General features: G+C 33.7%; 1 protein-coding gene and 1 non-coding gene across 2 annotated transcripts; one reads left to right on the forward strand and one right to left on the reverse strand.

The window, feature by feature from the left end:
• The first annotated feature begins 12,145 nt into the window (after positions 1-12,145).
• Positions 12,146-12,217, forward strand: TRNAQ-UUG (transfer RNA glutamine (anticodon UUG)). The gene has a single exon. It is a non-coding gene; the product is annotated as a tRNA-Gln (tRNA).
• A 1,001-nt stretch (positions 12,218-13,218) lies between these two features.
• Positions 13,219-15,599, reverse strand: LOC145101046 (Protein kinase superfamily protein). The gene has a single exon (XM_079038212.1). The coding sequence runs from the start codon at positions 15,262-15,264 to the stop codon at positions 13,381-13,383; it is 1,884 nt and encodes a 627-aa protein (XP_078894338.1). The 5' UTR covers positions 15,265-15,599; the 3' UTR covers positions 13,219-13,380.
• Positions 15,600-16,747: the final 1,148 nt, after the last annotated feature.

Below are 16,747 nucleotides of genomic sequence, written 5' to 3' on the forward strand. Positions count from 1 at the left end.
ATAATATCGTGTTTTTGTATGATACGATACAACATGACAAGTTTTAATTTAACAGAAATACAATACCGCACGTTGAGTTTGTGTCTCCTCTCTTTGGATTGTGAGAGGTTTGCCTCATTTAGGGTTTCCATCGTGAGAACAGTTTTTTTAACCCGTTTAAAAAAAATTATGATATTTTTTGTTTGTGTTTGTACATATGGCTTGTGCTCTTTTGGAGTTATTTGAAACATTGTAAGTTACATTTCTTCATAAAAGGCATTTCTTCATAACTTTTTATGTGTAATCCAAAATGGTCTCAAGTTAAAAGGTTTCTTGAAGACAATTCACTTTATCATAAGATAGACATGGTATCATAGGTAGATTATTTAAGATCAAACTTTATGCATTGATTAAATGCACTTCGCTTTATCTAAAAGGCACTGACTTAAAATTTTATATTTTTATATTAAAAGTTATATTTTTGCTTTTTTGACAAAAAGTTATGGTTTTTTTTCTTTAGTTTATATATACTTCATCTACTAAAAATCATATGTTATTTGTATGTTTTTATTTGTAGTGGTTTATACAATTGAATTTCAAAAAAGATGTTTGCCTCATAGTCATATATGTCGGCTTATGAATGTTGACTACAAGAATAGTTTCAAAAAAGATGTTTGCCTCATAGTCATATATCCCTATTCTAATAAAAGAATAGTTTTAATATCCTTTTAACATGTGTCATCATATGCCTCCTAATTAATACACATTTTATTCTTTTTTTATCATGTGTCACCCTATTAAACCTCTTAATTAATGCATGTCACTTGTCAAACTATTAATTCTCTATTTCAAATTTTAAAATTTTCACTTTAATTACAATAAATTAATAACAATGCAATAAAAATTAAAATAAAATTAATACAAATTATAAGGTGATATAATTTCACATATTTATTTAAATTAACGATTATAATTGATTAATAATTTTGTGTTCTAACTATTAAAATTTAATTAATTTTATAGTCGTGGTTTCACGGGTTATAAACTAGTTGTTGAATATATTGATCAGATTTTTTCTGTTTGAAATTCCAAAATTGATGAAGATCCATGATTTTATTCATTTGTGAGCGAGTTCGTGATTCATGGTCACTATGGAGCTAAAATGATGAACTAGCCATGTATGGTGGACAAAAAATATTATAAAAACTTTCCAAAACAATTTTGAAATTATACTTTAGTTAATGTGAATGGTTTTCCCTTATATAGGAGAAGAAACAATAGATCATTTGTAGAAAAATCCGGTGTTGAGTTAAATAACAGAAATGTTGTTGCCTAAATTATTAAGATTCTTAATGAGAGTTATGTCTGTAAAATAAAGTCAGATAGTGAACTCGCTAGTTTATTAAGAAAAATCTCATTAGTCATTTGGGATAAAGCATCTATGGTCCAAAAGCATTCATTTGAAGCTTTAGATCGAACTCTGAAGAGTATATTAAGGTGTGATAAGTCTAGCAACTCAAATATGTCATTTGGATGGGTAGTGATTGTTTTTTGAGGAGAATTCATATAAATTCTACTTATTATTCCAAGTGGTAGTAAACAAAACATCATTAATACTTCTTTAAGTTCTTCGTATTTATGAAACAAGGTAAAGTCCATAAATTAACGAAAAAAGCATGAGGTTAATTGTTGGAAGTGATCCATCTTTTATTCAACAAATAAGGGATTTTGCAAACCGGCTTTACATATAGGAGAAGACAAACTTGTTGGTTCAAACGATGGCTAAACGATTATTGATATTCTACAACATATTCTCATTAATGATCCATGTGATCATGTAGGTGCATTAATTGAGTTTGAATACCCTTTAATTCTTGAAAAATTCAAGATTTTAGGTTATTTTCAAGAAAGACCACTGCTTACTCCAAAGAATAAAGTTGTCCAATAAATAAATGATTATTTGCTATCATTGTTTCCAAGAGATAAAATCGAATATTTAAGTTCAGATAGTCTATGTCAAATCCATGGTCGGTGACGTAAACGTCAGACTGTGCGCCGTTAGGATTTTAGGCCAAAGATATACATATTTTTCCCGTTCACTTAAGATTTAACGATTATAGGTCAGGAGCTAGCAGAAAAATCTATCAACATATTGATGAATCATGTCTCATCAAACTCTTATTGTGGGGGCCTCCCCTGGTTGGTCGCGTTGTTATTTGTAACATCCCAAAAATCTAGGTAAAATTTTTAATTTTTAAATCAAGTGAAATCATTGTTTTCAAATAAAATCCCAAATCAGTCAATCGTTTACAAAACATTGTTCTCAAACATAGAAATCATATATCAGAGTGTCACATATCAAAATCATCAAAACCAAGAGGATGTGCATAATCACGCCTTCGCTTTCCTACGGTCATCTGTAGTACCTGAAACATAATACTTAAAATGTAAGTCAAAGGTTATTGAGTTCCTAAAGTAGCACCACACAACATATAACAACATACATATTGGATCCACAGCTAACAGATTAGATTACCTCATAGTCCACAACATGATTCTAGCTTGCCTTCAGGCCCACAACTCATGTTTGGCTTACTCCCGAGCCCACAACATAAGTCTGGCTTGCCCTTTAGGCCTACGGCTTATGTCTGGCTTGCTCCCAGGTTTATTGGCATCTGCACAAAGCAGTTACACCTCAACCCAACCATACTATGTCAACATACACATAATAGATAGCATATAATAGTAACAAATAAACATATAACCAGTCAATCAAACTAATAGACAGATTTATAGATCACTATCTCATAACAACATCCTTTATACTAGGACTCCATACTAACAGATCAATACATCATATATAACAGCATCCTCTAAACTAGGACACATAACCCAATAGACCGACATTGGTGTCTTCGACCCGCAAGTACAGTGAGGAAAACTCACCTCTCAATCCGACACAAAAATTTGAATAGGTCTTTTCTTCGAATATCAGCTCTACTCGTCACCTATTGTAACACCGTAATTTTTCAAACAATTTTTCACATTTTTAAAAGCATACTTTCATTCATAATATTATAAAAAATCTCATTGTATCACATATCAATCCATATAACACAACCCAAGACAATAATGTATAAAAACTCCTCATGTGTGTGTACTGATCATGCCGACGCCTTCCCCCGATCCTCACCGGTACCTGAAACACATAACACAACACTGTAAGCATTTTGATTTTATAAAAATCGTAAGTCCCTCATTTGACTTTCGTTTTTCGACTTGCTTTTATTACCATTATGATTTTATAAAAACCGTAAGTCCCTCATTTGACGTCCGTTTTAGGCGTTCATTGTCTCGTAATTCCTATTTTTTGTCGTACTATGATTGCCTAGTTGGTAACTTTTTCCAAAAGTCGACCAATCTCCTTGTAATTTTCGTCGTTGTAATTTTTTAATTACGGTAGATATTTGTTTACCGTAAATGCCACATCTCACTCATACTATGTCGGATTCTTACGAAATTTATATTTGTAGAATCACAGTAACCTATCGAGTCTAAATATGTTAGCATGTTCTCAAAGTGACGTGACTTTTTAGCACTTATTTTTCAGTTTAATGGTTAGCGTAATTAAGGACGAAAAGTTCGAATATATTAAAATATATCGTGTGATTACAAGGATGTTTTTATTCCATTTTATGTCCTATCATTAAATATTAACGACGATTGGTGACGTATTCTTTGTGTCGTCACAGTCTCTGTCAATCTGAGTTTGTTCATGATTAATTTTATGTAAATTTATACTCCTCCAATGTTCTAAACGATCTTATAGTCTTAGGTTTGCCAAATCATAAAGCTACTTTTAAAAGTCGGGGTTCTAGTTATGTTACTGATAAACATTGAGACAATTATCATATCTGGAAGTAATATTGGAAACTTAACTTTTATTTCAAGAATGTCTTAAAGTCCTTGTGAAAAATAATTTCTTTCAAATTTCAAAAAAGACAATTTTCATTAGGCCTATTCCTTCAAATGACAATTAATAGGAGCCAAGGACACTATGTATCAAAGGTTCTCTTGTTTCTCAAAAAACTTGTTTTTACACATGGCAAATTGTATGTTACTTTATCTAAAGTTCAAAGTAGAGAAAAATTAAAATTGTTAATATTAGATAAGATGGTATACTTATAAATAAAATTTCAAACGTTTTGTATAAAGAAGTTTTTAGAAATTTATAAAAAAAAATTATATACTTTTATTTCTTATAACATATTTCATTTATTAATTGTAAAACACATTTTATTCTTAATTTTCATGTGTAATTTATTTTATTGTGTTCATGTATGTTTCTTACAATACCTTAATTTTAATTTTGTCATATAACAAATGCATTTACATGATTGATTAAGTTGGTTTTTAAGGCTATTAATTTTATATTTCATTATACAACATCCTCATTTTTTTTATTAATCTACATGTAAATAACATTGTTCGTATCTTCAAACCATTTTATATATTAATTTGAATCAAGCATTATAAAGTTCCTGACAAATCATCTAACTTCCTAAATTGCTAACTTTTTAAAAATAAGTGATCATTGATTATGATTTTGAAGTATCAATATTCTTTTACTTTACAAACCATGGTCTCCACCGGATATAACTTAGTATAATTATATACATATAAGTTACAAACTTTTGAGTTGTAGTGATTAGTTAGTTCTTAGTTAAAAAGACTTTTGAGATGCAATTGGAGTTTAAAAGAATATGATGCAAGAAATTGATCTTCTATCATAATAGCTATAGATATAAATATGATCGGTACCTTGAGGAATTTCTTTTTTTTAATAAGCTGATTTTTTTTATTGCATATAATAGTTCTAAAACATGAAGGATAGAAACGAAAGTTAAATCATTTAAGTATTTAACCATATGGATAGTGGCGGATTCATGAATTTTTTGTCGGGGGCACTTGCGACCATCTATATAACCGTCTCAGATGCCACAATAGAAATTTGTAGTCCCAAAATATCTATCAACATAAACAAACAAAGTGTTAAAATATAATTATAAAAAAATATATAAATAAATAAAGTTATACCTTTGGTCAAATGAGCTAAAATATAGTAAAGAGATGCATTTTGTTTCCACCAAAGTAGAATATCAAAATCCTTATTGTATTTAAGTTATTGTTCGTTTAGATAGCGTGTCAACTCCGTTTCTGTTGATGTCGATGGATAATCTGATTGTACTATTAAATCACTCGTGAAGTCAATCTCGTCATCAAACATAATTACATCTTCATGAGCATGTGTTTGACTTTGAGAAGACTCGGTATTGTCGAGCTTTGCTTTGTAGAAATTAAAAAATTTCTCAATTTCTTTTTCAATGTCACGTGTTAAGGCCTTAGCCTTCGAAGTAACTTCCGAGTTGAATATGGAAGGTTCTCCGGTATTCTTCAACTTAATCAACTTCTCAAAGGTTTGTTGAAGAAACTCAAACTTCAACCGTGGATCTAATATGATCGTAAAGTACAAAAAGTCGTTTAATTTTTCAAGGTCGCCCCAATACTTTCATATCTCTCAATCATATCCTTTCTATTCAAGCAAAACTGGGGAGTTGACACCCAATCCCTAATGTGTTTGCACACATTACATATTCTGCAAAAAATTATGTGTCATAGGTTTTGTTGACATCAATATTATGTCGATTTTTACCTTGAATTTCTCGAGAAATCCAACCATAGCTCTACAAATTTTGAAATCTTCTCCTACGAGGGACACAATATCTCAAACATGTGTAGGATCTATTAAAAATGCGTGTTAGTTACAACTTGGTTTTTGAGTGCTTTCATACTCATTTGTATTTGAAATATGATTCTAATTGTTCAATGAGTCGCGAATGTAAAATAGTATATCATAACAGAAATTGGAATTAAATTATTATTGGCCACATATAAAATTTATGAAGAGTACTTTGTTGTGTTTTTTTATTTGGTAAGGATTGTATTACAACGTAAGTAACAATGATTCTCATTTTTATAAAAAGAAATGTTACAAATATAGAGCTACACTATTAGTGATTAGGGTTTGGGCGCCTAAACCCTAATTAGTAACATACGCCTCATATTTAATATACCTACAAAACGGATTTGTTTATAAATGCTATTATACTCATTATTTTTATTTTCATTCTCAACACTCTAACGAGAAACTAAAAAAATAGACATCAATTATGCAACATATATTGGGTTATTTCCGAAGCAGAAATAATGTTGTTATCAATTAAGGGGTCGATGAAGATATCATATTTAAAAAATTGCAAATGGACAATCGTGTTTGAGTAAAAAAACATATTAACTGTAATTATATTCATCTTTTGATCAAATTACAATATAGAAGACTGAAAGTTTCCTATTCAAGAAAATTGAATGATATTCTGGTCGGTATTTGGTACCATATGTTCATGGCTTCAAGTCACTATTCAATTTCGGGTTGGTCCTTTTGGCCTAATTAAACCTTTATTCGGGTAACCTGGACCGAATAACATGAAACACGAATTGGGCTAAAATAGATACCCAAGAACCGATGTAACGCCCGTAGATCTGGGCTAGTCAATTTAGAGACGATAAGCATCAAAAATGAATTTTTGATGGAAGATTATTTATAAGGATTAATCTTAACCAAGTTGTAGTATATGTCACAAGGTTTCCGTGCATATAAAGAACGCCAAAATCCGAGTTATAATGAAGAAGTTATGACATGTCGAAGTTTCGCGACAGAACCGGCACGACCCAGCGCGACGTAAATAGTGAATTTAAGGTAGATAGATATCTATCCTTAGTGATCTAAACGAGAGTCAAATATGTCTTTGATAGTAGTCCAACGATAAAAAGACAGACGAAAACGGAGTTTAGATGAAGGAGTTATGAATTTCGAACGGAGTTTTCTTGTCCCGGCCTACTAAAGATAATATATAAGTAATATATTTATAATATATTAAAAATAAATTCAAAATTAGCCAATGTAGTCTAAACTAGAGTTGTAGAGCATAATCTCACCTACGCGTCGATATAAAGAACGTCAAAAACGGACTTCGTATGTGAAAGTTATGAATTTCTGAAGTTCGGGGCGCGAAACCCCAAAACTGTCAGATACCACGACGTGGCAAGTCTTCTGACACCTCCAGGAGTCCCCCAGATGCAACTTGCGATGACGCATGCAATGACGACTAAGCCCACGACGTGGAAAAAGGTGTCACGACGTGGCAAGGGCAAATTTTGCCCTATAAATAGATTTGAAGGGCCAGCCAAGTTTGGTTGCTCATTCTCTCATCTCTCACCCATATTACATCATTTTACGTGCAATTTTAACCCCCCGAAGCCCCGGTATCATCCCGAGACCCTAAGCGAGTCCCGAAGCGCCGAAGATCCCGAGAAGAAAAGAGTTTCCGAGCCGAAGCTCTGCCCGCGAGAAGTCTGGTGTGTGAAGAGATCACAGTTTCACCGAAGTATACTACTTCTACAATCCGTAGTGCTGTCCGATCATCTTCTAATCATGTGAGTGTGTAGTCACTTTCTTCTAACACATAAATATTAAGTATTTGCTATGAAATACGTGCTATGTGTATAATATATTGTTGTTTATTTGATTTGATTGTGGAATGGATGAATTATATAAGTTTTAATGAGTTAAACTATATATGTATTTTGTATCTAAAAATATGTTGGGTAGAACATGAGTAGATGAGGTTGTTGGTAGGTGATAAAAGGTGGGTTGGACCATGAGATAAAAGGATAAAGAGATAAACTTGTTTTAGATCCGAGAGTATGGATCAGAGTAGGAGGTTAGTTTTAGATCCAAGGGTATGGATCAGATCAAGAGGTTAGTTTTTGGTCCGGGAATATGGATTAGGTAATGAGGTAAATTTAAGATCCGGGAGTACGGATTATGTATTTTAGAACTGCGTATTCATTTGATAAGGTATCATGTGTATAGTCCCTTTTAGGAACGTGATTTTAAATATCAGTATTGATTATAATATGAAATATACATATGTATGTGAAGTATTTGTCATTATCCGAAATACATGTTAGATATATTTGATAATATACAACGTGCGAATCAGATATGGTTCAATATGTGTTAAGATGTGTATATATGATACTATTACTTAAAACCTTGTGTTAAGTATACACTAGTTAGCGTTTCCTAAACGGAGATAGTATCAAAATTTGATTATAAACATTGTAGGTTTACCTAGTGATGGGTTAAGACTTAAATGGGATGTTTAGTTCAATTAAGATTGGAATTTGGGTAGTCTCTTATTAAGAGTATGTGTGGGATGAGATTGATGATCGGTGGAGTACATCCTACGTACAGAAGTACATTTTATGTACGAAGTATTTTTCAAAGCTGTGTGTCTTGGGTGCTGCTTGTGCCAGGGTACTATTATGTTCTCGGGTACGATTCTTTCGCATACCAGAGTACTATAATGTGTCAGAAGTACTATCTTGTACAAAGTCTTTTTGACAATTTTGTGTGTCGGTTACGGGAGCGTACGGGAGTACTCTAGTAGTATTTCCCCATACTTTTATTTTGAGAGAGCTTTGGAGTTGGCGTTTCTTTTATGAGGTGATCGACCGAGCTTCATATGTCAGTGTTTTCTTTCACGAAGTAATTAAGGGAACTTCGTAGACTGCCTAATAAAGTGTGTCGGTAACAGACCACTGCTAGGTATGTCTGGTGTTATATTGTTGGATAGGGTGCGTCTGGAGGTGAAATACCTCATGTATTTAGGCCACTGCTAGGCAAAGTTCGATGCTGGGATAGGTAGAGTCTGGGGATATAATACCACATGATAGTCGGACCACGCCTAGGCATTGTTATCTAGATAACTACCCCTGACTTAAAATGTCTTGTGGTTCTTTCTTTTACGAACAAAGGTTCATGGTGAAACTTATTCCATTCCCCTCATTTAATGTCTTTATTGATCCTCGTTTGCTGCTAGGGAATTTCCGAAGCAGCTTCGTCAGTTGTTGTTCATATCGATTTCCTTAGGCTAGATCTCGTAAGATCATTGTATAGGGTCAGTATGTGGGGATCGACGAGATGGGATAGATCGTTTTAGAAATATGGTATATGTGCGTTAATAATATTAGTTGTTTTGCAGGATCGAGATATACATTATTATCATCATTGTTTGAACTAAGCGCTTTCGTACTCTGTGTTCCTTATGTGATTGAGTTCACCAAGGATATTTGAACTAAGAGTTCATTAGGTGTTTTTGAACTAGGTGTTCATTAATTATCGTGAACTACGAGTTCACCATAGGTAATCTAAGAACTTTGCATCACTAAAATTTGTGCCAATTCCCTAGGGCAATCCTTATGAATGAATGGGAGAAGGGTAATCGGTTCTTAGGATAAATATTTAAGAAATAAATGGAGATAAAAGGGGTGGGTAATTGGATTGATTATTTGATAATTAAATATAATAATTATATTATTGTGGGTTGAAAACTCTATATGCTCACCAGGCTCCCAAGTCTGACTCTCTCAGTTTTCTTTGTATTACAGGTTATGGCACGAGAGCATAAGTTGGCTGACATAACGAGAGATTTTGGATTATAGGCCAATAGTTATGAATAACTGTTGCAAAGTCTATTTTGTTCTTTTTATGTTTTTGGTTTGTATTGAACATGACATCCCGAGATTTTGTTATAAATTGAAAATACATTTCTTTAAAGAAATGTTTTGATAAATCTTTATCATATTTTGGGAACAAATTCCGCAAATGTTTTCTTTAAAAGATTACTCTGATTTAAAAAAAAAAAAACAAAGCATAAAAAATCGGTCTTTTCAGGCCGTGAAATTGAGGATGTCACAACCGACCCAAATTACTAATCCAGATGGTTTCAGTTTCAGTTCGGATAATCAGTGTAAAGATGTTTGTTTAACAGTGTAAGGTTTTTTTATTAGCCAAAAAAAACCTTTTATATGGAGGAGATGCTTGTTTCGTGGGAAGATCAAAGCACTTAGGGATGTTATTTGGGTCGGAACCGAACCGACCCGAATAAACCGAAAACCGAATAAGGGTAATTGTATGAACCGAAAACCGAACCAAATAAGCAATACGGGTTCGGTTCGGTTCGGGCATTATTCGGTTCGGTTCGGTTTCGGCCCGAATAACCCAAATAACATATACAAGATGATTAAGGAGTCGAATAACCCGAATAACTCGAATATTTTGTATTACTTTTGTAGCTTATGATTTCATAACAAATCTTTTAAAGAAACAAATTAAACACTAAAAATTAAACATCCAAAACACCCAAAAATCTATCTATAAGTATATAACCCGAGTAACCCAAATAACATGTACAAAATGATTAAGGAGTCGAATAACCCGAATAACCCGAATATTTTGTATTACTTTTCTAGTTTATGATTTCATAACAAATCTTTTAAAGAAACAAATTAAACATCCAAAACACCCAAAAATCTATCTATAAGTATATAACCCGAATAACCCAAATAACATGTACAAAATGATTAAGGAGTCGAATAACCCGAATACTTTGTATTACTTTTGTAGCTTATGATTTCATAACAAATCTTTTAAAGAAACAAATTAAACACTAAAAATTAAACATCTAAAACACCCAAAAATCTATGTATAAGTATATAAGTTAAACATTAAACATTCAACACCCAAATTAAAATATTAATCTTAAGTTTTTATCCAATATCCAAAATAACATTTTTCACACATGAATTAACTATTCGGGAATATTAATTGGTTGCTTTCCCATTCCATCTCCGTTCTTTATCATCGCCTCTTCTAAAGCTTTCGCGACGTCATCGTCTTTCAAAATTTCATCAATGTTGTCCACAATTTGCTTTCTTGATTTCCTTACCCAATCTTGAGTGCAAACCAAAGCCTCGACTATATTTGCAGACAAATTTGTTCTATATGGATCCAATATCCGCCCGCTTGTACTAAACGCCGCCTCTGACACCACGGTAGAGATTTGCAGTCCCAAAATATCTATCAGCATAAACATAGAAAATGTTAAAATATAATTATAAAAAAAAGTATACAAATAATAAAGTTATACCTTTCGCCATACAGGATACAATGTGGTAACGAGATGCATTTTGTTTCCACCAAAGTAGAATATCAAAATCTTTATTCTATTTAACTAACTGCTCGTTTAGGTATCGTGTCAACTCTGTTTCCATTGATGCCGATGGGTAATCAGTTTGTACTGTTAAATCACAATGAAGTCATTCTCATCACCAATCACAACTACATCTTCATGACTATGTGTTTGATATTGAGAAGAGTCGGTATTGTCAAACCTTGATTTGTAGAAATTAAAAAAAAATCTCAAATCTTTGTTGAAGACCCTGTATTAAGACCTTAGCCTTCAAAATGACTTCCGAGTTGAGCATAGGATCTTTTTGTGGATTCTTCAACTTAATCAACTTCTCAAAAGCTTGTTGAAAAAAATCAAACTTGAACCGCAAATCTAATATGACCGCAAAATACAAAAAATCATTTAATTTTTCAAGATTGTCCCAATACTTATCGTATTTATCAATCATGTCCTTCCCGATCAAACAAAATTGGGCACTAGCCGCCCATTCCTTAATGTGTTTGTATACATCACATATTCTCCAAAAAATCGATGTGTCATCGGTTTTGTTGACGTCGATACTATGTCGGTTTTCACCTTGAATTTCTCAAGAAATCCAACCATAGCTCTACAAACGTTGAAATCTTCTTTTGAGGGGGTCAAAACGTCTCGAACAAATGTAGGATCTATTATAATAAAGTAAATGTTAGTATTTTTTTTTGTAAAAAACAGCTTTAATACCCTTTATTTAGGTGCCTGTAACTCACTAAATATACACCTAAAAACCAACTATGAGTCTAAAAAACTAAATTACTTTAACTTTAATCCAAAAACCAACCATGAGTCTAAAAAAACATTTTCCATGAGTGAAACAGTCTGAAACTCTTGTTTAACAGTGTAAGGTTTTTTTTTATTAGAAAAACGATTTTCAGCCCACTCGAGATGTAAACCTTTTCTATTTGAGAGGTTGATCGTGTTGGTTATATGTTTAATAGAATATATTCTATTTTAAAGAAAATAGAAACAAAAATGGTTCTATGGTGTAGTGGTTAGCACTCTGGACTTTGAATCCAGCGACCTGGGTTCGACTCCCGGTAGGACCTCCTTTTTTAAACGTCTGCAATATCCGTGTGACGTGTCTAATTTTAGAAAGCTGAAACCATCTCCTCTCCAAACCCTATATACCCTATAATGGATGCATATTTTGTTTATGTTTCGATAGAGGATTTCGATTTCATTTGCTACTTTTTTTCTATGTGAAGTTTGATAATCTCTAAAAGTTGTTTTGTCGTCGCTGAAAAGTGAAAAGCATCGACGCACATTTACATCTATTGCCTCATGTATCTTCATGATGATGCTCGAGTGTCTTCTACTGCAACTCTATAAGATTGTTCCTAAGTATTAAATTTGTGGTTAAAGATCACAAACCCTTCATTTTACTTTTCTTTGAACAACTATTTTTCCATTCCGCAATACTTGAATATTTTGCATTTTATTCAGTGTTGTTTTAATATTTTGCAACAAGCAATGTATAATTATTTCATAAACATGTTATATGATGTATATGATTGAAAATGGGGATTTTATAACATGTATTGAATTACTTATTTATTTCGTAATGTTTGAATAATTTGCAATTGATTGAGATCTTTTTTTCTAATGCGTATTCCGACTTGTTTTAATAGTTTGCAACAAAAATGTTAATAATTTTGTCATAATCACACTAGATGTTGTATATCGTTGAATATATAGACATTGTAACTTATTTTGAGTGCTTATCAAATTCTCATAGCTCGAATATTCCTCAAAGCTTGAACATTCGCAATACAATTATACATTTTTTTGTAGTACATGTACATTGTTTATAAAGTTATCAAAACTTGCTAAAACTGAGCAATAATGAATTGCAGGTTGTTCCTGATTGGAACATATTATATTAGCCTTTATGCACATTCAAATATGAAAACCAATTGCAATTGGTTTAGTTAGTGGGATTTGAGCATAAGTGATAAAAAAGGGAGTTTAATCATTATTGTTTTCAAAGTGGATTAGAGAAGTTCATTTTAGTTATATATGATACATATTATTTCTCTATAAAACAATATTAATTCAAGAATATGTTCTTGATTATACTAAAAATAGTATGACATTTAGTACATATCTTTGAAGATGGCCTAAATGATTAAAACAGTAAATAAAAAAAAATTATATTTTACAAAATACCGGAGAATTGTATCCAATTTCCGGTGTGCTCCTCGAAACTCACTCAGTCCATCACAAGCGGCCCACCATCTGGAACCACTACATTGCTCGAATTGGATGCCCTCATCGGTCCCACCGCCGCACCACCACCGCCGCCGCCCACGCCACGTAAACGTCCCTTAATCCTCCGCAACTCCGCCACCACTTCCTTAGCATCCGGCCTATCATCCTTATCCGCCGCTACACACCGAAACGATAGCTCCGCCAGTGCCGCCACACCACCACCATCCACCGTAGCTAACCTGGGATCAATCACCTCCCCCAACAATCCCATTTGGATTTTCGCCACCGCCATGTCAGCTAACGCCATTTCCCTCTTATCCCTCCTTCCATCCACCGCTCTCATTCCGGTGACAAGTTCCAGAAGAACAACCCCAAAACTGTAAATATCACTCTTCTCCGTCAACCGGAACGACCGATAGTAATCCGGATCCAAGTAACCGGGAGTTCCTTGAGGACCAGTCCACACACAACCTGGATCCAACAGCCTTGATAACCCGAAATCCCCAACTCGAACACGCATATCTTTGTCCACGAATATGTTGTTCGACGTAATGTCTCTATGAACGATCGGTGGAACCACCGAAAAGTGTAGATACTCGATCGCTGTTGCGATTTGTAACGCGATGTCAATTCGTACTTGCCACGTTAAACACCGTTTCTTGTGTACGTGTAAATGATCGGAGAGAGTTCCATTGGGTACATACTCATAAACCAACAGTAACCCTCTCGGATCGCTACAATACCCATGGAGTTTGACTAAATTTGGGTGGTTTAGAGAAGATAAAATCAAGATTTCATTGCAGAATGATTTTGTTGAAAATGAATTTGATGTAGGATTATGCTTGTGTAGATACTTGATTGCGTGAATTCGATTTTCTCGAAGGTGACCCACGTAGACAGACCCGAAACCCCCGTCTCCGATTTTCCTCTGCGGGTCAAAGTTGTTTGTTGACGATTGAAGTTCCTCGAAGGTGTAAACCGGCGGAAGTAGGCTGGCGGAGCGGTGGCGGTGGAGGTAGACAACTGCCGGATCTTCTAAAGGCGAGTTCTTTCTTCTCCGAGAAACGTATGTACTTATCAAGATAAACATTAGAAAACACAGAAACAGTATAGCTAAAGTCATCATCACTACACGTAATTTGGGTTTTTCTTTCGCCGGCGACAATTTTTGAGATTTAGAGAGCGATTCAAAGCATAAAAATGGTTTCTTTGGATCAGATGAATTGAACCCACAAACGCCATTGTTGGATTCACAAGCTCCACAGCTTGAAAAGTAAGAATCTTTCTCTTCCCACTCAACTTCAATCCCAAATTTCAAGAAGCTATCAAGAAACCCTAAAATGTCAGCTTGGCAACCTTCTGTAGAGAGCTGTGGAGGGTGAATAGGTCCACAAGAATGTATAATCTGAAGTGGGTTTTTGGTAATTCTACACTCCCACGGACAATGGCTACAGTTTGGGAGGTTCGGTGGGAGGCATGGGCGGAGGTAGGAGAGACGAGAGCAGAAAGAGTCGGTGGGTTGAAAAGGGGAATTCGAAAGGTTAATGGGTCGATTTGGGATGGTGGAGAGAGAGTGTGCGGTGCTGCAATTGGCAACGGTGGTGGGGTGGAGAGAGAGCGAGAGGGAAGTGGTGGTGGGGTCGTAGTGGATGACAGAGAATCGGTGGTTGTTGATGGATATAGTAGCCGGGAGCGGCGGAGGAGAACACTGGATTTGAAAAGAAGGGTGGCCGCAGCCGGGGGAGTGGGAGAAAGGGAACGGTGGAGGTGTGGTGGTGAAGGGGGGACAGGGAGGAGAACTACCACAGGTATGACCGGAGACGGTGGTGAAAATGAAGACGAGATGTGTTATTAGGCGGAGGAGCGGCGGTGGTGGTTGGGGCATTATTGGCGGAGATCTGAAAATATCTTTGAAGTTGAATCTAGCTTGAAGTTGATGAATTCATGGTTTTTAGGAAAGCTATAATCTTGGAGCGGATGTGTGTCTCGAGGGTAAGAGGGAGGAAAGAGATCACGTGAAGAAGGGGAATGAATGAAGACAAAGACCCACAAAAGGTGGTCAGTGTGGACTGTGTAAAACAGGAAAAAGGAAAAGGGTAGAATTCAGGTAGATTTTTTTTCTTTAAAGAGTGATCCAAAATATTGAACAAGGTAAAAGATTTGAATACAAATAGTGATCTAAAATATTGTTTTTTATACAATTTAAATATATATATTTTTGAACGATTTAGGATTCAATCTTAAATGAATTTTATTTTAAATTGTTTGATAACGATTTGATATTACTAGCACATTGTTATTTGGAAGGCTAACTCTAATCAAGACTTCAAGAGACGAAACAACAAAATTTGTTTATCTCCACCAAGGCATAGCCATATAATGTAACAAATCTTCAATCATGTATAATTTTTTTATTAAATTTATAGAAAATAATTATTAATCTAAAAAGTTAGAACACATTTGGATATGAAATAAGTGAAACATAGACGAATAATGTTAGTTGCAATGAACAAATGGGTAGTCCATCATACGTTGATAATTAATAATTTATTGTGTATGGTGCATTATTGCTTCAAATAAGTATGGCCCATTCACATTGGTTCTTTTGATTTGAAAGTTCAAAAAAAAAAAGTATATCTTTACACTTTTGGAAATATATTCGATATGTGATGGTTAAGATCAATTATTATTTTTTGCTTACGTATACCTTAAAAATAGAAGTAGGCCAGTTAATGTTTTCCATGTGTTTGAGTTCGAGTATTTATATCATACTTATTATCTTTTGAGATATACGACGTATTGGAAAATTTAGACGATAATGAAAAATTGGAAGGTATTCTTAAAGCGCTGTAGATATATTTTTGAAGACCGTAGTTGGAAACATCAATCCAAAATGTTCTCTTTTTAATATTCTTTTTGGGAAAATGAATTAAAAAGTATCTAAATTTTCAAATACGTTTAAAAAAATATCAATGTTATTTTCTTAATGAAAAATATATCATTTTTTTTTAAACGGCAAATATATATATTAAAACCCACTCGATTAGCAAGTAACTAAAACGAGGGCAGTAATATAAAGTGAAAATAATGAAATAGAAATAAGTAACAAAGCTAAGAAAAAAGAGAAAGACTTCAATCTATCCACCTACATTTCACAACCTTAGTTCTGAACTTGAACCATGAGTAGCTTTGTGAAATTACCTCATCAACAATCTGATTATTGTGAATCCCTTTGAACCTTAACCATAAAAGTCCATATATCGCCACTGTTACCCTTTCTCTCTTTCTTGGTCAATTCCCCCAAGTTGCAGCAAAGTTGAGGAATTCAGTAACATTTTCAAACAGAGAATCTTGAATTCCACATCATT

The sequence above is a fragment of the Lactuca serriola genome, chromosome 4 (genome assembly GCF_051521515.1).
Source record: "Lactuca serriola cultivar US96UC23 chromosome 4, Lser_US96UC23_V15, whole genome shotgun sequence".
Lineage (NCBI taxonomy): Eukaryota > Viridiplantae > Streptophyta > Magnoliopsida > Asterales > Asteraceae > Lactuca > Lactuca serriola.